The 20,602-nt window shown below is 43.1% G+C and overlaps 2 protein-coding genes across 2 annotated transcripts; one reads left to right on the top strand and one right to left on the bottom strand.

The window, feature by feature from the left end:
• Positions 1-4,850: 4,850 nt before the first annotated feature.
• Positions 4,851-10,875, bottom strand: ACOT13 (acyl-CoA thioesterase 13). The gene is made up of 3 exons (XM_019544366.1): positions 10,702-10,875; positions 6,514-6,698; positions 4,851-5,562 (listed from the first exon to the last, which is right to left on the bottom strand). Exons 1-3 carry the CDS (start codon positions 10,783-10,785, stop codon positions 5,406-5,408), a joined length of 426 nt encoding a protein of 141 aa, XP_019399911.1. The 5' UTR covers positions 10,786-10,875; the 3' UTR covers positions 4,851-5,405.
• A 147-nt stretch (positions 10,876-11,022) lies between these two features.
• On the top strand, positions 11,023-19,903 carry TDP2 (tyrosyl-DNA phosphodiesterase 2). Its single transcript, XM_019544353.1, has 7 exons — positions 11,023-11,245; positions 12,312-12,385; positions 14,577-14,744; positions 15,728-15,819; positions 16,148-16,266; positions 17,887-18,057; positions 19,082-19,903. The coding sequence occupies exons 1-7, from the start codon at positions 11,063-11,065 to the stop codon at positions 19,364-19,366; spliced, it is 1,092 nt and encodes a 363-aa protein (XP_019399898.1). The 5' UTR covers positions 11,023-11,062; the 3' UTR covers positions 19,367-19,903.
• The last annotated feature ends 699 nt before the right edge of the window (positions 19,904-20,602 follow it).

Genomic DNA, 20,602 nt, shown 5'->3' with positions numbered 1-20,602 from the left:
AAGGGACCCACACTTTCCCGGATCCTCCTTTTGCTACCAACATACTTGTAGAAACCCTTCTTGTTACCCTTCATATGCTTTCCTAGCTTCAACTCCAGTTGCACTTTGGTCTTCCTGACTTCATCCCTGCATGCCCAAGCAATGCTCTTATAATTCATCCCTAGTTATTTGTCCAAGTTTCCACTTCTTATAAGCTTCCTGCCTGTGATTTAGTTTACTGAAGTGTTCCCTCCTAAGCCAAGCTGGTCTTCTGCCATACTTGCTAGTCTTCCTGCACATTGGGATGGACTGCTCCTGCACCCTCAGTAAGGCTTCTTTAAAGTACAGCCATCTCTCCTGATGTAACCAGGCTGATACATTTCTGTATAAAGAAACTGTTCCTTGATACTATGGCCCTGTTTTTATGCTTCCGTATTTGCAAATGCACCTCACTAACCAACTGCTACATCCCAGATCTACCATTAGGGGGTGCTGCATATTTCAAAGCAAGAAGAACTGGGAGAAGGTGAAATTCTGGAAATAGATTCAGATGTGTGATATTCCTGGAATTTTTAGGGACAAAGCAATTTTAGGGTGAATTGTCACAAAAGAAAGAAGAATCCCATTTCTAGAAATAATAAGGTTTTACTTAGGATGGAAAACTATGACTTATAGTCTAAGGAATACATTTGTTTCAGGTTATTATTAATTGGAATAGCTTAAACTTGAGTGTTCATTGTGCCAGGTGGTATACAGGCAAATGATGGTCAGACAGAGCATCTGACATACAGAACTGAATAACCCTAAAGTCTGAATGCTCTGGAAGGTGTAGCATTCACGTTTGATTCTGGGAACCAGCTGCCTCCACCACCCTCCAAGACCAATTCTGCTACCCTGCCTTCTGCCCTTGGCAAAACATTGTGAACCCTCTACAACGGCTGCTCCACTGATGATCCTATTTCTGTGGCTGCATGTTGCAAAACATATTTGCTAGCACACTAGATCTGCTTGAAGCCTTCTGCTTTCCTTCCCTGCTCAGCACTGATGGCATTTCATGCAGTACAGGGCTCCTCTGTGGGTTTCTGATGCCAGTGTACAAGGAGATGCTGCAGCTGTGCAGGGTTGGGGTGCCTCACTTTTCCCTGCCAGGGGAGTGTAGGCAGGGCCTTGCCAGGAAGGTGCAGGGAACCAATGGGTGGTGCAGTTGAGACTTGGTATGCAGCACGGGAGCAGCAGCAGCTGGCCAAGGTGTGTGCAGGGTCAGGTGGCACTGGCCCATGCTTCTGATCACTGGTGCCTTTGCTATCCTGGGGGCACCAGGCTCTGTGGAGCCACCTGCAGCCAAGCAGGACAGGGGTGGGCCATGCCTTCATAGCACTTGGGGGGGATCCTGGGGAACCAGAGTGGGGAGCATGATACACCCAGTTCTTTCCTCTCATCCTGGGGGAAGGATCCTGACAACAGATTCTGGTGCTACCTACATGCATGTGTCTGGCTTTGGGATGAGAACCAATGCTGCACTACCAGGACCCTGTTGGCTGATTCCTTGTATTGTCTTCTTGCAAATGTAACTGGGTGGAGGTAAGTATGTATGATCCTACTGCAGCCCAGCCTTGACTTCCACACCGGGATGTCAGAGCCTGTCCTGGATGAGGATGTTTCTGTCTGCAAACTCCACTTTCTTCTGTGAATGCTGTTTTGCCCCTAAGACTAAATGCAGACATTAAAAAACACCCCAGGCTGAATCAATTCAATCTTTGCACATTAGTCCAAATGCATAGATTGAATCAAAAAACAAGTGAACATTCACTTTTGAAACCAGAAAGGCAGTCAGACCCTTGCAGTGGCCCACACCAGTAGCTGGGGGGAGATAGAGCATGCTGTCTAGCTTGCCTGAAGGCATGGAAATGCAGCCTAGCAGGGCTTATCCTTGATTGACTGCCTAGCACATGCCCCCAAACCCTTGCGCTTCTTCTCCCCATCCCTGCCCCTCAGGGTGGGCAGTCCTTCTAGCCTGAGGCTGGCTGGGCCCCCCAGCCTCAGAAGGCATTTCCTACCCCTAGCAGGGTCCCCCCAGCCCAGCCCTGGTACAGAGAAGGGCTTCCCCCTAGTTGTTACCCAATTTAATATTAGACTTTAGGGTGTGGGACCCACCCCTCCATCCACCAAATCCCCAACTGGGAGCTGCCCTGTGCACATAGGGGGCATGGGGTGATGGGGGAAAGCCCGAAGTGGGGAATTTACTTCCCATTGCTGCCTGGAGCTGCGAGCAGTTTCCTTAGCCATGCTTCCACCCCAATCCCGGCTTGGGATTGAATCAGGAAGGGGTTTGGAATAGAAGTTCCATAAACCAATTTGACCTAAATTTGTTAAGTCTGATACTACATCCAATCAGGTTTATCTTAAACGGGTTTCAGACATTTTGAAAGCAGTTTATGTGCACTGAACTTCTGTTCTGTTAGATTTAAACCAGTTTCTGATCACACAAGCTGGTTTATGCACAACTTCTGTCCCTAGCTTAAGTCGCCCCATCTATCACTTTTGCACCGTGGCATCTCACTTGAACTGGGTTATCCAGGAGTCTCAGGAAAGAGCCTTATACTTGATAGGTGCCAACAATGGGAACGTGAGAGAGAGAGTTATGGACTTCTTAAGGAAACAGCGTTAATGGTGAGTCTTTCAATTCTGATTCAAACCAGTTCTGGAATTTAGAAGACACAGAATGCAATGAGCTGCATGTAAGCTTTCTACCAATAAACTGCCCATCTGGTGCCTACTTTTTGCCTTGATCTTTGCACCATTCAGATTTTGGCCATGTGGGGAACTGGAGTGACTAGAAACCAGGCTTCAGTAAGTACATGCTCTGTTGCATCTAAATATTTCCAGTAGTGCCCAATCAGGTTGACTCGTCTTCATGACGTTCTCCCAGCCATGACTGACAGGCTGGGCTACTGCTACATGGCCTTGTCTACAGTAGGCAGCCTTTTAATCTCTCACTCCTGTGCTACTAGCCACATGGCTGCATATAGCAACAGGGAAAGCACTTGGGTAGATGCGTCTCAGGCAAGGATTGCTATTTTTAATCACATCACGTACATTTGCTTGCAATGGGCCTAGGGTGAGGTTTGGGATAATTTGCACACACAGAGAAAGCCAGTGCTCGGCTGTAATCAAGAGCAGGCACCACGTTAATAGCATCAATTTTCAATTAATCAAGTTAAGGGGCTTCTGCCAGGTTACTATATACTTAAATTAGGTTTACACTTACTGAAACCAGGTCAACTTGCACTGATACAGGTCTACATTAAGCTGAACTGTTTTAAGCAAGCATTAAACCCATTTAAGCTCACCCACAGGAGACTAGGCCTGCCTTAATTAAGAAGGTAATTGTAAGGAGCCTGAAACTGCAGTCAGTTTCTCCTGTATTCTGTTGTCTACTACAAGTTACAGGGTTTCATCGTCAAGATGCCTGTCATGCCAACTCACCTACACATGCTGCACATTCTGGTTTTTCCTTTTCTGAGTGCACCATCTTACATCTTAGAATCAAAACCAGAAAAAAAGTCACAAGCCAGGAAAAAAAAAAGCAACATGGTCAAATCACTTGCTATTATGATCATAATCTTTCCATTTCAACTTATTCCAATTCCACAACCAAGGTGAAGTATTCCTATAGTTTGACATTAAATATCAAAAGGTGCACATATAAAAGGGAAAACCTGTACAAGGCAGTGACAAACCAGCAAGGCGGCTTCTAGTCTCAGACTTTATACAGGTACACAGTGACTTCTGGCCAGCAATTTTTATTTAGATCTTAATATTAAGTGTCTTCTAAAAATGATTGTACTTTCACATTTGCAGCTTAGAGACTTTGAGGATGTGTGTTCTAGCAACACATATAAGAAGAAAGTAGACTTGAGCGTATAACTGCTAAGCCACCTTTAAGCAAGATGGTGGTGGGAAACAGGGGAGAACCAGGGCTGTGGTCTCAGCAGCAGCTGGGAGCACAGTCCTGGCTCTCCCCATCTCCTGCCACCAGGCTGTGGGAAGCTGATCATAGCGCAAGGGAAGGGAAATGAGCCCAGGCACTGCCATCAGGCTGAGGATGGAAAGTCAGCCCAGCTGGGCTGAGTTCCTTTCCCCAGCCTGATGGTGGGTGAAACTGCAAGGCTATTTAAACTCTAAATGAAATTCGAAACAAAACACTGTTCTGTCCAGACCGCGAACTGAAGTTGAAATGGAACAATGCTGTTTCGCACAGCCCTAGTAGCTGCCGTCATCTTCTTATTGTGGGCAGTCTGCTGTGTTGGCACTGTATCAGTAGTCACAACTCTTGTCAGGTCAATGCTAGAAACAGTGTTCAAAATAATGCTTTTCTTTTTACTGCACAGTAATTTTACAAACCTTTCCAGCTATAAACTTTTTATTTTCAAAATGGAATACAAATTAACTTCTATAATTTAAAAACAGCTGCAATAAATCAATTGCTTGAACTGTAAAAGTCTCCATCATACGTAGTCTTACAATATAGCTATAATTAAAACCTGTGCTTTCCCCCAATGAAGCAAGAAAAAGGACTCAAGTCCAATTTAAATTAAACTACTTTCTGCCAACTTAACTTTTCTGACTTTGTCATATTATTTAGCAGAATAACTTTTAAACTAGGGAAATGCTTCTAACTTATGCTTGGCTTGGAATGCAACTGCTTCCTTTCCACAACTTAATGAAGGGCACTTGAAATCTGAAAGTTTATCTCCTCTCTCGCAACTATACAAGTTGGTCCAGCAACAGATACGGTCACTTCACAGGTCTTCTCTCTTCAGATAATTGAAAATTTTATTTTATAAAATAATTGAGTTCAAGCATAAAAATGAAAGTAAGGTATATTTTATTTTCATTTGCAACATACTCTTATATTGGATTCACAATTTCAATCACTATTTATGAGCTTGTGAAGATGTGTTACTTAAATACCGCTTTATTATACAAAATAAAGAATGCAGTCTGGTCATAAATTTGGCGTCCAAAAGGCGATTGATTGTCTGGCAGCCTTGAAGACAGAGTCATTTTTCATGACAGGTCTGGCATGGGCACCAGAAAACTAAGCTTTCCTACACTTTCCCGACACCAAGTCTGAATTGAAAGGTTCACCTTATCGTCATTCTCTTTGGGCACAAAAAGTGTCAGATCAGTCTTCAGCTGTTGGGGAGAGTAGTCAAGGGCTGAAGGACTACAATCAGCTGAAAGTTAGTGCCAACTTTAATGGCAGTTTTCTGACATGGACACCAGTCCATTAATTATGGAACTCAGACCAACCCATTTAATATAGGCCATCTAACAGCCTACAGCGATATCTAAAACTAGAAGAGTAATTCACTACAGAATATTACGACAAACCTTTCTTTTTTAGAGATCATTTCCTTATATTAAGAGCCCAGATACTTTGTATGTCTGCCTTGTGCTATTAACTTTCCAGTTGCCTTGTTTGTTAAATCCACGCTGGCAAATGCAATGCTTCTTCCTTGCTTCAAAACCTGAGCAGTTATCAGTACCTCTTCTCCCATTTTAGCAGCTGACATGTATCTTGAATGAGAGAGAGAATGAACAGGTAAGAGTTTATGCATAGCATGTCAAATATTGGAAAACTTAAAAAAACCAAAACCAAAAACATACTACAGTCAGCTACCCCTCAGACAATTCCTATACCCAGATTCCCACATTTCTAAATGTAACATGGGTTGGCAGGGTTCCTGCCTGGCCTATTGTGGAAAGCAGCTTACCATCAATACCTTAGTTTTGTGATAAACCAAAGACAGGGAAGAACCCAGACTTTCCTGTCTTTACATAACAATCCATTTTGGAGCCAAAACATAACGTCTCAAAACAATACACTGAAAGGTCACTGCCTAATGCCATTCTACTCCAGTATCCCCCCTGAGGCTTATATAAGCCACAATGCCATTGAAGCAAAAGCTCCCAAAAGCTTGTGTATGTTTAGAGCTGAGAGCTTCAACTAGAAGGAGGCTATGAAATTGCTAAAACTCTGATGAATAGTTGTCTCCCACTTTGATGAGAAAAGCAGTACTTGAATGTAGGGAGCTTTTCTCAACTTCCTTGATTTTTCTGTTCTTCACATTAGGCAGCTTCATGCAACATCCATGCCAGAGCTGGAACAAGATGAGCCCAGGCTAACCCCTTCCACTTTTTCAACTATTTGAATGTTACTTCTTGTTTTCAAGATCTACAATCTCGTAAGTAAAAAGCCTGCAGAAATCAGGACTCCGTCACAAAAGCCAAGGCATAAACAAAACACATAGTTAAAAGACTAACTCAAACTAGTACCTCCGTTACCCAAGGTGATGCCCAAATAAGATCTCCACCGAGTTCAGTAAAACTAAGTGTTTCAGAGCCAACCTATTGTAATGCATCTCCCCAGGGCTGCGTAGATCACAAGAGAGAAACTGAGCAGTCCATTTGTGAAAGGCAACTAGGGAGAAACCTTAACACCTTATAACAAGCATGCTCAATACATACGTTATGTTCATGTCCACGCTGACCCCTGGAGCTCCTCTTTCTGTGTACAGCAGTGCTGTTGTTGACACAACATCTACCAGGGTGGCGGTCAAGCCTCCATGCAGCGTGCCAGCTCTGTTTGTGTGCTGCTCCTCAACTTTCATTTCACATACAACCTTCCCAGGAGTTGCAGAAAGAAGCTTCATCTGAAACCGAACAGAGGAACATAATCCTGTTACTTCAAGAGCTCAGCATATTGATAATCATCATGCCTCTTCCCAGAGAAAAGATCAAGTTGAAAGACAGTCCAGAAACTGAAATAATTTTTCATGAGAGATGAAAACATAACAATGAAAAAGGACCAACCCAGATATTTCTGTAAAATCGTGACTGGAGATTTTATACATAATATAAATTCCTCTAGGACGTTACTGTAACAAGTGTTCATATCGTCCATTTAACAACACTTCAGTGGTCCTCTAGGACTGCTAATAATTGTTATGAAGGGGCATACTTCGGTTAAGTGGCCTTTACATCTTGAATAAGGCTAACAGAGACTCCATCTAATGGCCTGATTTGATTTACCCATCTGTTATAATTGTACAGCCAAACCTGGTAGCTCACAAAACAGAAAGGAGGATTTTGAAAGGAGTATGAGAACGATTAGTTTGACATGCTCAGGACTTGTACATGGGTAACTTACCAGCAGTCATACCTCTATCTCCTTGTATTCACAGTTATCCAGAATAAGCAGTCATACCAGTTATATGGATGTTCTTACTCCCGACTGTTTTTGTCCATGCAAGGCACATCTACACAAGATGCTAAATGCACAGTAGACTAATTCTACTGCACATGTGTCATAGCCAAAGCCGTGCTAATGCTTTTGCTAGTAGAATTAGCCTACTCCGCATTACTGTCACTAAAAAGGCATGTGCTGGTGCTACTGTGCTGTAGTGCCAGTTACTGCACATTGAGTTAGTACAGTACCTGTTATTACAGGTATTAAACTTAATACACAGTAACTATGCCACATTAATGCACATGTAGACGTGCCAACAGAAAACTATACTAACTGGGTTGATCAGTGATAAATTTCCTGTTGTAAGTGGGCCCCAAGAAGCTACCTCACTGACACAAAACAACTGTTGTTAAGTTTCCTTGTTTAGAAACCTGCCTTACTAATTAACTGCTACATCCCAGTAGCAACAGGTGTTGCATAATTCAAAGCGAATCAAAGTGACTCAGGGTTCTCCACAAAACTGGAAGAAGCAAAGATTTTGTAAATACATTCAGATTTGCAATATTATTTTAAATGCTACATCAACTTTAGGAAAAATCATCACAAAATAAAGATAGTAATATTAAGAAACCCTTCATGAAATAACTTGTTTCACCTCTAGAAGTAATAAGGTTTTACTTAGGACAAAAAAAGTTGACTTGTTTTTTAAGGAATAGATTTATTTTGGTTCACTGCTAAATATCAGCACTTCAAGTTTAATGTCTGTTGTATCAAATCCATAATTGCATATGGTTTCAGATAGGAAGGCCTCATTTACCTTGTATGCCAGTAGCTTGAACTGAAACATTTGCAGTTGTCATGTGCATCTTGAGTGTTTTATTAAATAAAACAACATTTTAAAAAATATTTCATCCAGAAACATTTCATCCAGAAACAGCTAATTGCAAGATGCTTGTCAAGTGCTTCAGTGCTCAGACAGAAGTGACATTTCTCAAGTCTCTGCAAGTTTCTGACTTGGAAAGGAAAAATCCAGTTGGAGCTGAGAGTAGCGAGACATTTCATCTATCCTCTTTATATAGAAAAGTTAAACTACCACATGGAAAAAGGAGGTACAGACTTTAAGGCGACTATTCTAAAACTATATAGAGGTTTGTGTAGTTCATTGTTAGGTCTGTTGGACACAAGAGACATATGGCTTAGGGATAATGATGTCAAGTCTTGCTTTTGGAGCAGCAAGTAACATGTAAGGACCTTCTAAAAATGCATCAGATTATACAACCACCAAGGAAGAGGCTCATAATTAGGCTTTCTATGGAGCCCCAATCATGGAGTCTTCTTTTTATAAATGTACGCTTTTCAGTCCAAACTAGCTGCATTAATTCTACCATCTCTCCTCTATTCAAAACCATTGCATCAACTTAACATCAGGCTAAAGCCAGATTTCCGGTACAATTCTACATTGATGCAAGGTCTAGCCTCAGAGCATTCACAGAAAAGCTTATTTCTACAGTATCGCAAAATATTTTGCATGTTCAAAACGGTAGATCTAGTTGCTGCAGTCTTAAATTTTATATTGATCACCCACTTTGGCATGTTAACAACTTCTTTGCATTACATTTGAGCTACACAGAGTTCTGGTTATATCAGATGTTGTCCATATACTTTTCTACTTTCAGTCAGATTATCAAGCAGGGAGTAAACCGCTGCTATAAAGTTCCTTTTTAGGAAACAAGCATTTTAAGTACTGCATAACATCATTCTGAATTTTCTTCTAAGCCTGTGCAATGTGTTCATGAGGACATTAGAAACATAGGACTGAATGTGGACCTTCCAGAGCAATCATTTCAATCTCCCCAGCGGGGTAGACTTCAGGAAACCAGTCTACAAAAATCTTCCATTCTGCTTAGAGTTCTGCCAACAGTGTCCTTGACCTTTCTGAATCAGAATGACATTTGTCATTTCCACCACTCTCACTGGGTCCTTAACAGTATCTGGCTCTCTTTTTCCCCATGGGTCCTTTTACTTCTTTTCCTTACTACTTATCTTTCTGTATTCTGTGCAGTCAAGCTTAGCTGGCCATTATTGCTTCTTCTGCAACAAGGCTTTTATCCCAGAGAAAGACACTGCCTTGCATAGCCTGATGCTGGTGCAAGCTGCCCCATGTTCTGTGTCCTTGCTTTTCAACCAGCAAGGTTGCAAATAAAAAGATGTCTATACCATCTCCAGACTGCAGTAGTGTGACACATCTACTCCATCCTTGCTAAACTACAAAATAGATGCCATATAAACTTCTTGCAGTGGCACTGGCCATGTGCCATTAAGCACACCCAGAGAGAAAGTTTACCTGTCTGTACCTAGTACAGCTCTTAGGTTGGAGACTAAAGAGCACAGCATGGCACCTTCACACTTGCTAGCATAGTCCAGAGATGCTACAGACACAGTCTAAACATCAATAGCAGAGACAGAAACTGCATTTTCTCTCTTTGCTCTTCTTTCCTATTACAGTACCTTGTGCAAGCAAAGAAAAGCAGGATCAGACAACAGCAACCCCCACCCAACCCAAGTTTCTGCCCTGCCCAAGAACAGTTGTTACAAAGTTTAATGTCCTCTACCCAATTAGGAACAAAGGGCACTACACACCTGCCAAATGCCTACTCCAATGCATGTTAGCACATTGCAGAGCAGATTTGGTGAGTGTTTACAGACATGCTCTGGTGGGTGGGGTGCTCTAATTACCGCAGCTGGGACAGCTCCACCGTTAAAAGTGCTCAGAGTGTCACATGAATCACCATCCTTGTGCTGAGAAATGGCTGTGAGGTGCTTTGAACTAAAGCTCATCGAGCCAGCTTTACATCACCCTGCTGCCATTTTTCAGCGTGGGGGTGCTGATTCACATGACACTGGAGTCTGCTGGACTGCAGGAATTACCACACTCCAGCAGACTCGATTAACAGAGTCTGCTCCAATGCGCTTTAAATACAGTGCATTGGAGCAGCTTCTTTACAAGTGTATAGGAACCCAATGAATGCAGTCCCCTGGAGGGTGCTAATTAGAGGTTAGTTGTCTGTGTGGCACTACCACTGGCAAGTATCTTACCGGCCAGACCCTTCCGCCTGCGGCTTCAGATACTCCCAAATCCGTGGCAAGCCTAATACATGTAAGTCCCAAGCCTGGAAGCCTTGGAGCTCAGATGCCTCCTAGTCCCACTTGCCCCCAGCCAAAAGACAGAAGGGAGAGCCTGAGTGCAATCCCCCATTACTACCAACTGTGTAGCCGAGAACATGGCATTTGGAGGCAACTGTAGACTGCGGCAGGTCACCCTGCCCGCAGGACAAGGGACAGGCCTTCACCTTCTAACTACATGCAGCAGGTCACTCAAGGTCAAGAAGGAGGGGGATCTCCGGCCAAATGAGCAAAACCACCCGAGCCGACAACCACTTGGTGGCATCTCCCCTGCAGGGCTCTACCTTATCCAGCACGCGATCAAAGCCGGGGGAGTCGAGCAGGCTTTTCATCGCCTCCCGCAGAGACTGCAGCGTGAGGGAGCCCATAGGGCTGCCAGGACGGGGAGGCCCGGCTGCCTCGGCCTCGCGGGGATAGGAGAGGAGCAGCGCGCAGCTGCATGGTTTGTGACGTCAGCGCGCCGGCCAGCCAGGTCCCAAAGCCCGTTACAGTCGCCGAACTTCCGCCTCTTCGCATGCCTTTGTGACGTCACAGGCGGGGGCGGGGTTGAAAACGCTCCAGCCTTCCGTTTCAGGCTTCCAGCCTATGAGCGCTGCGCATGCGCACCCGAGCCGGGGGTGCGAGGAGTGGGAAAGCCCGGGGGCGATGGAGGCAGCCGGGGCCGGAGGCGACCAGGGGCAGCCGCCGGCGGAAGATGCGCAGCCGGGGCAGGGCGCAGCGGAGCTGGCGCAGCGCAAGCAGCTGCTGTGCGCCCAGTTTTCCTGCATCACGGCCGCGGGGCCGGACGTGGCCGAGCGGTGCCTGGAGGAGCACGGCTGGGACCTGCAAGTAGGCGCTGCGCCGGCCCGCGGGAGAGCCTGCAGGTTCCACATCGGACCCCGGCGGGGCCGGACCTCCCACCGGCCGCCGCCGCCGCCCGCCGCGACCCGCTGTCAAGAGCTGGCCTGGGCCGGGGGCCAGGAGGGAGGGCCCCGCTCTGTGAAGGGAGGCCCCAGTGTATCATGGAGAGGCCCCCAGCCTGTCAAGGGACCCTCCGCCGGCCCACCCCTAGCCAGGGCCAGATTCATGCGTAGGCAAACGCCTAAGGCCCTAAGTGATGAAGAGGCCCAGTTGTACTTATTTTACATATTACGACGAGCGAAAAAAGTAATGCAACTATACAGGTTTCCCTTGCCAACCGCTGGGGTTAGGTTCCTGAAAGTTCCCATGGTTGGTGAGGCTTATGGGAAGAATGGCAGGCGGCGGGCTGATGCGCGGCCATGGAAACTGTGGTTACTCAAAACTGTATACCATGGGAGCTAAAAGGGTCTATGGCAGGGGTTATCAACTGGGGGTATTTGCACTCCTTAGGGTACTTGGGAAGGCCCCAGGGGGTACCCAGTGGCGGCGTGGATTAGTGGGGGCCATGCGCTGCCACCACTGTTGTGCTGCTGCCCAGCCCCCTGCTTGAAAACTGGTTGCCAGGGATCCCCCCCAGCTCCACATCCAGAAGGGGGTACTCGCCAGCAGTAAAAGGTTGAAACCCCCTGGACAGAAGATTAAGCATAGATACTCAAAACTGTGGTTGGCGAGGGAAACCTGTACAGTATTAAGTAGGGGCCCAGAAGTTTGTTTGCCTAGGGATGAATAAAGTTAATCTGGCCCTGCCCCCTGCCTGTGAAGGGAAGCCCCCAGTCTAAAAAAGTTGAGAACTGCGGCTTCGGAGACTAGCTGGTTCTGAGCAGCCCGAGCTTTGTCATCAGTTGCTAAGAGCAGCGCAGAGGGAAGGGGCACCAAATAGAAAGGAATCAAGTCATTTAGAGGCCAAAGCTGGGGCAAGGGGGAGGTGCCGCCCTGCCCTGCCTTCTGTCTGATTTCTGATGATGACCACAGCTAACTGCTTTCCCCCTTGCAGAGGGCGCTGGACTCCTTCTTTGAGCCACCAGTGCACGAGCGGGATGTGAGCGGGACACCTGACAATGGCGCCTGGTGAGGGACCATGTCCTATGTGGAAATGGAGCACAAGGGGGAAGGACTCTGAAGAGAGTAAACCTAAGCTGGGGCCAGGAGGTCCTTATTCCCAAAGAGATGGTGCTAGCACATGGGCAGTTATCTTGGGTCTGTACCTGAAAGCCTTGAGACTGTCTGGATATTTCTCAGGCTGAGTAGGTGTAAAAGCCTATGTCTGCTACAGCAGCTTGAGGGAGGGTGACAGGGAGGTCAGCCTGGGCTGTAACGCTCTTTTCCTGCATTTAAACTATGTGCTATACCCGGCTTGTCTTCAAGGACTTTTGTATCTCAGTAGTGAGGCAAACAACTGTGTTTCACAGCCACGCTTATGTAATGTCATGCTCAGCTTGCCTGTAGTAGTTTGGCTTTCTGATATGGACAGACTAGCTTAACGCTCTACACTCTCTTTGCTCGTGGGGTAACATCTTTAAATCATGTACACTGTTCCCATGGGTGTGAGGCTTGAGAAACTTAAGCAGATTTCCCGCCACCATCGTGTTAGTTCTGCTGATAGTAAGTAATGCCAGTGTAGACAGCACACTCATGGCTAAAGGGGACCCAGCCCATGCTTGTGCTTCCAGCAGTGAAGTCGTAGCACTGTAGGGAAATTTTAGGAACAAAGAACTTCAGTAAAGAATTGCCTCTGTCCTCTGATCTACTAAGCTTTCCTCCTAGTCATGGCTGTTTTTCTGTTGTTAAGCATATAGCAATGTTCTCACATTATAATCCATTTAGCTTGTGTTGTATTATAGTATATTATAGCATCTAAAAATTAATTGTATCAGGGAAATTTGTGGAGATGCATTTTCCTCTAATATCCCTCTCTTATGTTCTTATTTGACTGTGTCTTGTTCAGGTTTGATCGTAAGCGTGGTAGGGTAGGAATCTGATCTTGTTTCTTAGGCACACAGTACAGCAGTTGTGCCAGGTAATTTATCACTGTGTGAGTTGTAGAGAAGAAAATATTTTGGTCAAAGGTCAAAAGTTTCTCTGTGTATGCAATCTACTGTGCTTTATCTATACGATTAAACATACAGGTACTGTCATAGAATTTGTTCTAATCTAGGGGTGCTGTACTGCCAGAGCCATGTCATCTAGCTTATGGATCTCTTCCCAGGTCCGGAAATTTGGCAGTGGTAGACAGTGCTACTGCTCCCTCACTGCCAAATTTTGAAGCCCCGCATGGCCGAATTGGGGCTGTTCACCAGATCTGGCCTGTGGGGTGAAAAGGCTGGGTGCCTCTGGTCTAATTGTACCCATTTCACTTGGGATCTAGTTTGGCTGCAGCCCTCTTTGTCTTCAAAGGAACTTGAGTTTTAGTGCACACTTAAGTTCTAACCATTGTATAGTTCTACCTACACAAGCAAATTCAGGTCCTGCGAATGCATTCTGAACTTTGCCATGGTGAAGTATACTGGGTAGATTTAACACATGTAAGTGCAGTAAAGCTTTTACTTTTAGATGCAGCAAAGTCTGGGGGTGGTATTCCCAAAATAGTCTGGCACAATGCGTGTTTTAGACCAGGTGCATGCATACATCTGTGAAACATGCTCAAGCACTGTCAAACCAGTTTGGGTACCATGGTACCTCATGGCACATATACCTATGTACTGGTTACAGCTCTCTTTCTTTTGAATATTAAGTCTCCTCAGTAAGCTTCTTGAGTATTAAACAGTGCCAAAAACTGAAGAGAAGTAAGACGTGAGATAAGACAGTGTCTGTTGTTGGGCCAGCTTGGATAGTTGGGAGCAAGAGAAGACAGGCTTTCAGGTCTTGAAAAGAAGCAGTCACATTACAAGCTAAGTGTGAGCTAGAAGCATTGGTTTAGTTGGCTCTGCTAAGAAATTTAAGGAAGTTAGCAATGGTAAGCTGGTAGAAACCAGCCTAACTTTAAAATCAGATTGGGGTCCTTTCTCTTGTGTCAGTGAGAAGAAGAAAAACATTAATCATAGCCATGTATTAAGACTATATATATGATAGAGGCCTGTGCATTTCAATTGCTGGATTAATTGTAGCTGTTTTTAGATGAAAGATTGATTAAAGTTCTCTTCAGTTTTGAAAAAGTTTATAGTTAGACACATATCTAAAATTATCTTGTGGTAAAAAGTGAGGCAGCAGCTGTGGCAAAAATACTCTGTGTGATATGAGCTATGTTAAACATTTTTTCTAGCATTGACCTGACGGCAGTTGTGACTACCGATAGTGCTGGGGTCAGCACAGCAGACTGCCTACAACAAGAAGATGACAGTAGCTTCTCTTTAATTACGTGGAACATTGATGGTTTACATCTAGAAAATCTCCAAGACAGAGCGAGAGGAGTCTGTTCTTATTTAGCATTGTAAGTGCTGTCATTAAAATTTGTTTAAGTGTTGGTAAGATAATAATCCTCAAAGTACCATTGCAGAAATACAGGATTACAGTATTTTTGAATGCATAATACTAAAGTGATGTGGGTAAAATGAAAATGTATGACTGGCTAGAAGTGGCTGTGAACCTATACAGTGTTGAAGCAAACGGGGAGTTGAGTGCTATCAGCCTCTTTTGCCAGACAGTTGCTGCAGCATATAAACTTTTTTTTAAATAAGTCACTTTGATATTTAATATCAGACTACAGTAATGCTTCACTTTGATTGTGGAATTGGAATAGGTCATACCGGAAGTAAATGCAAAGATTATGACCGTAATAGCAAGTGATTTGACCATGTTGTACACCTTGGTTTTTCTGGTTTATGGCTTTTTTATGGTTAGATTCCAAGACAAACCATAAAACAGGTCACTCAAGGAAAAAACCAACAGAAACTGCACTGTGTGTGCCAAGTGGTGAGTTGACTTGCATTCTGAAAATCTAAAACTTGAGAAGAAGGTAGAATGCAGGAGAAATTGAGAAAGTCAATGACTTTTTTTTAATTAAGGTAGCAGCAGCCTCCTACACAAATGTGTGGTTGAGGGATCTTGGCTGGAAGTATTTAGATGGAGCAGAAATATGCTCTGAAGCCTGGTTTTCAGTCATTTTGCTTCCATTCTCCAAATGCATAAAATTTGAATGGGACAGTGGTGTTTGCAAGGTCAAGATGTGAAGGCAAAAGGCAGACCCTGGACAGGCAATTTATTATTATGATGCTATTTTTTTGCAGCTCCTTGTTCTCCTCTAACTGGTGGTGTGTTTACATACCAGGAAACACTGTAAAGCACCCTTGGCCATGGATGCTCTTTTTGTTTCAGGAAAGCTAAATAGTCTCATTCCAGTTTTACTTGCCCTAATGATATGAAACATTGTGCTTGCCTTCATTGTTAGACTGTCAACGTGTCTTGCTTTTACAGGTACAGTCCAGATGTGGTGTTTCTACAAGAGGTTATTCCACCATACCTCTCCTATCTGCAGAAGAGAGCTGTTTCTTACACAGTTATTCCAGGTAAACATGCAAGGCTAATCATGGGGAGGAAAGGGATGTGGATACCTTATTTTCTGTGGTTTCTAGATTCCAGATTTACTAAAACTCTAATTTTAGTAAAAATTATAGATGAAAGACTCGTGGTTAATATGCCTTTCTCATAGGTGTTTCCTTTTGGAAAGATTAGTTTTAAGAAATCAATTTCCTAGGTATTTTGTGTACCTGAGAACAGCTATCTGTAAACTTTTAGTATTTCTTATCTTAACATAGCTCTAAAATATTCTTTTGGAAGTAACAGTTGGATGCAGTGCCTACAGCACTAAACTTTCTTCTCCCTATTCCCCTTTAGGTAATGTAGATGGTTATTTCACTGCCATTCTGCTGAAAAACTCAAGAGTAAAATTAGTAAAACAAGAAATAATATCCTTTCCAACAACTTCCATGATGAGAAACCTATTAGTTGTGCATGTAAGTGTGTTCTTATGTATTATGAAGCAATTAATCATCTAATTTATGGACATATCTTTGTAAGGTTGCATATATAGGGTGTAACTTAAGGGAGACGCATTAAATAAGCAGTGAACATGAAAAGTAAGACAAATGTGACAAAATACATAGTATACATTAGTTTGCCCTATTATAATACCATCAGATATGTATCGCATCCTCGACCATAAACTGCTTTGCACTTGTCCCACCCTCAACAAGAGCAAAACAATGGAGTTTCTCACGATTTACAAAATCTAAACCAAAGAGCTAGGAAATTCCCATTCCACCTTCTCATTAACCTTTTCCCACACCAAGACTTTTTCTTTAACTGCTATTCAGCGGCAAGTGTCTTCTCCTACAGACTGTTTGATCCTTAAATGTTTTTGTGGTTAGTGTATGTATGTTCAGAGTAAAGTACTTAACTGGTGTACAACTGCTGTAAAACTCCAAAGTATACAAGATACAGGTTTCTCAGGATCTAAGATTCTTACTTGGGGCCCTTTATTTTGATGGTTTATCACAGGGGTAGGCAACGGTTTTTGGCCAGAGTACTGAAAAAAACACAATGTCTACCTTGGAAGGTGCCGCAGTGCCAACATGCCCAGAGCAGCTGTTTCCAGCCTTGCAGCTGGCCCACAGAGCCCAGTCTGCTTGCAGCCTCCCAGCTGCCTGCTGGGAGCAGCCTGGGTTCTGTGGCTGGCAGCAGTTGCTTAGAGCCTGGGCTGGCAGTAGTGTGCCGAGCAAAATGGCCTTGTGTGCCATGCTTGGCACACGTGCTGGGGGTTGCTGACCCCTGGTCTGTCATGTCATATGACTCTCATACTTGTCAGAAGTTTATCTTGCACAGAGAGCGCACAGGATGAGGGAAATATAAGAGCTTGCTTTAGCTGTCTCAGACACCTGACCTCTGCATTTCCAGAGTTTATAATATTTGGTTTTCGTAAACTGCAGCCTAAGCTTTTCACTTTTCTTTTTGGGAAGCATGCATCTTTTATTTAACAAACTGATTTTTTTATTCTTCAACTTTATATTTACAATTTTTGGATCTTTCAGACAGTTCTAGATTTATCCAGGGGTTTCTGTAAAAATTCTACCTTAAGATAAAACATGCATGTTTGAAATATGGGCAGGTGTATTTCACTCTGGAGAAGATAAGGATGAAGTGCAGGGAAGGAAATACTACTTTAGCTTGTAACTAAAAGCTACATTTTGCCTTAACTGTGAGGTGGATGTCGTTGTTCTGTGGAATAAATAGCTGAAAAATATGTCCTCAAAATCAGTTCGGAAAAGGCTGGAGTTATTTTGTTCAGTAAAGATCTGAATGAGGGAATTCTTGGGAACTCAGCTGGATTTAGTATTGTTATGAACTGGAGTTTGGACTTGCTACTGAGGAGTACCTTCACTGAGCAGAGTACCTTCAAGAGCAGATCTAAAGAGGTCCAACATCAAGTTGTAAATTACTTCTCTCCTTTTCAATACGAGTGTTAATATGCAGAATTTCAGCCATTCAATATGTCAGTGCTTTGCATGTTGTCTTTGTCCTTTACCTTCTGCATACTCCTATAATGTACTGTGTTTGTTACTTGATTTCTCTAACAGGCGACTGTATCTGGTAATGACCTCTGTCTTATGACTTCCCATCTTGAGAGCACGAAAGACCATTCGGAAGAACGCATAAACCAACTGAAGCTAGTATTAAAGATGATGCAGGAGGCACCGGAGTCAAGCACTGTCATATTTGGAGGGGATACAAACCTGAGAGATCGTGAGGTGAATGCTTTTGAAGACTCTAGAATTATTGTAGTGATGTACCATGATAAATTCTTTTTTTTCCTCTTTCCTGCCTTAAGTTGCTTTATACATAATTTTGTTGCTTTTGACCTCACCTTTCAAAAGTATTCTGTATTTCTGAGTGCTTTGTGGTAGCATGGTTAACTTTGGGAACCGGAGCCTGATTTTTTCCCTTCCAACTCTTCTCCCAATCTGCTACTCCAGCTGGAATTAATGAGAGCAGAGCTCTGGAAAAGCAGGTCTTCTGTGTCTAAATTTGAGCTCTCAAAATGAGATGCTGCTTTTGAAATTTTAGCAGCTGTTGTTCCAAGTAAGAGAATTGAGTATTACAGTAGCAGTAACCCTGCATTCGTTGTATAACCAAAGCTTCCTTTGAAATGAACAGAAAGGGTGGGTGGGTGTATATGCATGTAAAAGGAATACAGCATTGGATTAGTCACTTGAAAATGCAAAGTAGTTCCTTGTACTGTGTCTTGAACTGGGAAGCATGACAGGAGTTGGTCTGTGAAATCATTCATATTTCTGGAGTTCTTTGGGGACTATCACGTTTTTAAATAGAGTTCTGATACTCACAACTTTCATGCTTGGCGTTCTGCAGGAGAACAAATATTTACAGTGTAATACCCAAGTTCTATTCTTAACAAATAACTCCTAATACCTTTTTAACATAATACCATATTTTCTTGCATATAATGCACCTTTCTCCAAAAGCCAGCTGCTGGGATTAGGGCATACATTATAAGCAGGGAGATACAGTAACAACAGCTTCTGCTTCTGTTGGTGGCAGTTGAGAGGAGGAAGCAAAAATAAGCTGCACACTTGGTCCCCGAGCTGCAGACACTTTCTCTTTCCCTGTGGCAGAGGGTCTCAAGGGAAGATCTTTTTTTCTTCATTTTGTCTTTCAAAAACAAGGCATGTATCTTATTCAGGGGTGTGTTTTGTATTTGAGAAAATACAGTATATTAATGGAAATAATACTCTGCATTGTGTTTGTTCTCTTCAGGTTACTAAGATAGGTGGGTTACCTAACAACGTTCTTGACATCTGGGAGTTTCTGGGCAAACCTGCACACTGCCGTTATACGTGGGACTCAGGCTCCAATACCAACCTGGGTGTCTCATTCAAGTGTAAATTGCGGTTTGATCGCATATTCTTCCGTGCTGCAGCAGCAGCAGGAGGGCAGCTTATTCCACGAAGCTTGGACCTACTTGGATTAGAAAAATTAGACTGTGGCAAATTTCCTAGTGATCACTGGGGTCTTCTCTGCAATTTTGATGTGATACTATAAATATGCTTTTGCACAGAGGCGTATTAATATATATTTTTTTAAATCGTAAGTCTCTGCAAAAAATATTCAAATTTTAGCTTAAGTAGGTTTTGTTTAGTTTGTAAATTTTAAGAAGTAGTACATGCTCTGAAAGTCTGCTAAATTATCTTAAACCCCAAACCCCCTTTGTTTCTCTTTGTCACTTTATTTGTTTACAAATAGTTAAGTGTAATGAGAGAGTATGGAGTATTACATGGAAGGCCTATTTTAAAAAGCAACAATATATTGTCTTAAAAAGGCGTACAAGCAGTAGAACAGTGCCTCATTAAAATGTCTCATGTTTTAGTCACCTTGTTGTGATGTTCTTTTAATAAATATTGATTTACAGTGTTTTTATAATGATACCTTTTTGTGTTGTTAACCACTAATGTCCTAATCAGTACGTTTTCTTTTTTTCATGAAGCCTTTTGTAGCAACTTTAAACTTTGACTTATATTTAAATGACCTGCCTTCCAGGATAACAGTGGAGCTATTAAAGAAATGAATAGATATGTAAACGTATCCTTTGAACTCTTTAGTTATAAGGCTTTAAAGAGATGCAGAACAAACTTAGGAACAGTATCACTGCTATTTGAGAAGAAATTAATGCAATCACAGTCTGATGGGAGTTATGCTCTTTGTTTTTTAACTAGCTTGCTTTAGCTTGCCAACCTGGATGTAAGGGAGATGCGTATTTCAACTGGTTAGGGTAACTTCTGAAATCCCTTCAAGATTTCTTAGATTTCCTGGAATGCATTTTCTGAGTCTTCATACTGTATCCAGCCCACTGCTGCCTTATTTTCAATAGCAGAATGTTCTTAAATCTTACTGTATAAAGCTGGAGCAGCAGGTGTAACGAAATCTCCAAAGAAAGCAAACAGCATGCCTTTTTAAGGGCATGGTAATCGCATGAAGGGCATCATTTAAAAAAATATTGAGGCATTAATGGAAAGCCTGACTCCTAGTACTTGAATTTAAGGATTGTAGTTCAGACTGCAAAATATGGAGGATTTTGGCAGAAAGATCTTTTATTAAATTGATTTACATAAGGTCCGTCTAGCCCAGGCTAGTAGCCTGTCTCACATGGTGGCAGAATATGAATGCTTGGGGGGAGGGTGAACAGGGCATGTCTATAATTTCTATCCTTCCACTCCTCTGCCAGTACAGCTTCCAACGTTTAGAGTTTAGGAACTTCTAGTTTAGAGGCAACACCTCTAT

This window comes from Crocodylus porosus, unplaced genomic scaffold, assembly GCF_001723895.1.
Source record: "Crocodylus porosus isolate Cpor-Errol unplaced genomic scaffold, CroPor_comp1, whole genome shotgun sequence".
In the NCBI taxonomy this organism is placed as follows: Eukaryota; Metazoa; Chordata; order Crocodylia; family Crocodylidae; genus Crocodylus; species Crocodylus porosus.
Note: the sequence above shows the minus strand (reverse complement) of the source record. Positions and strands in the feature narration are given on the sequence as shown.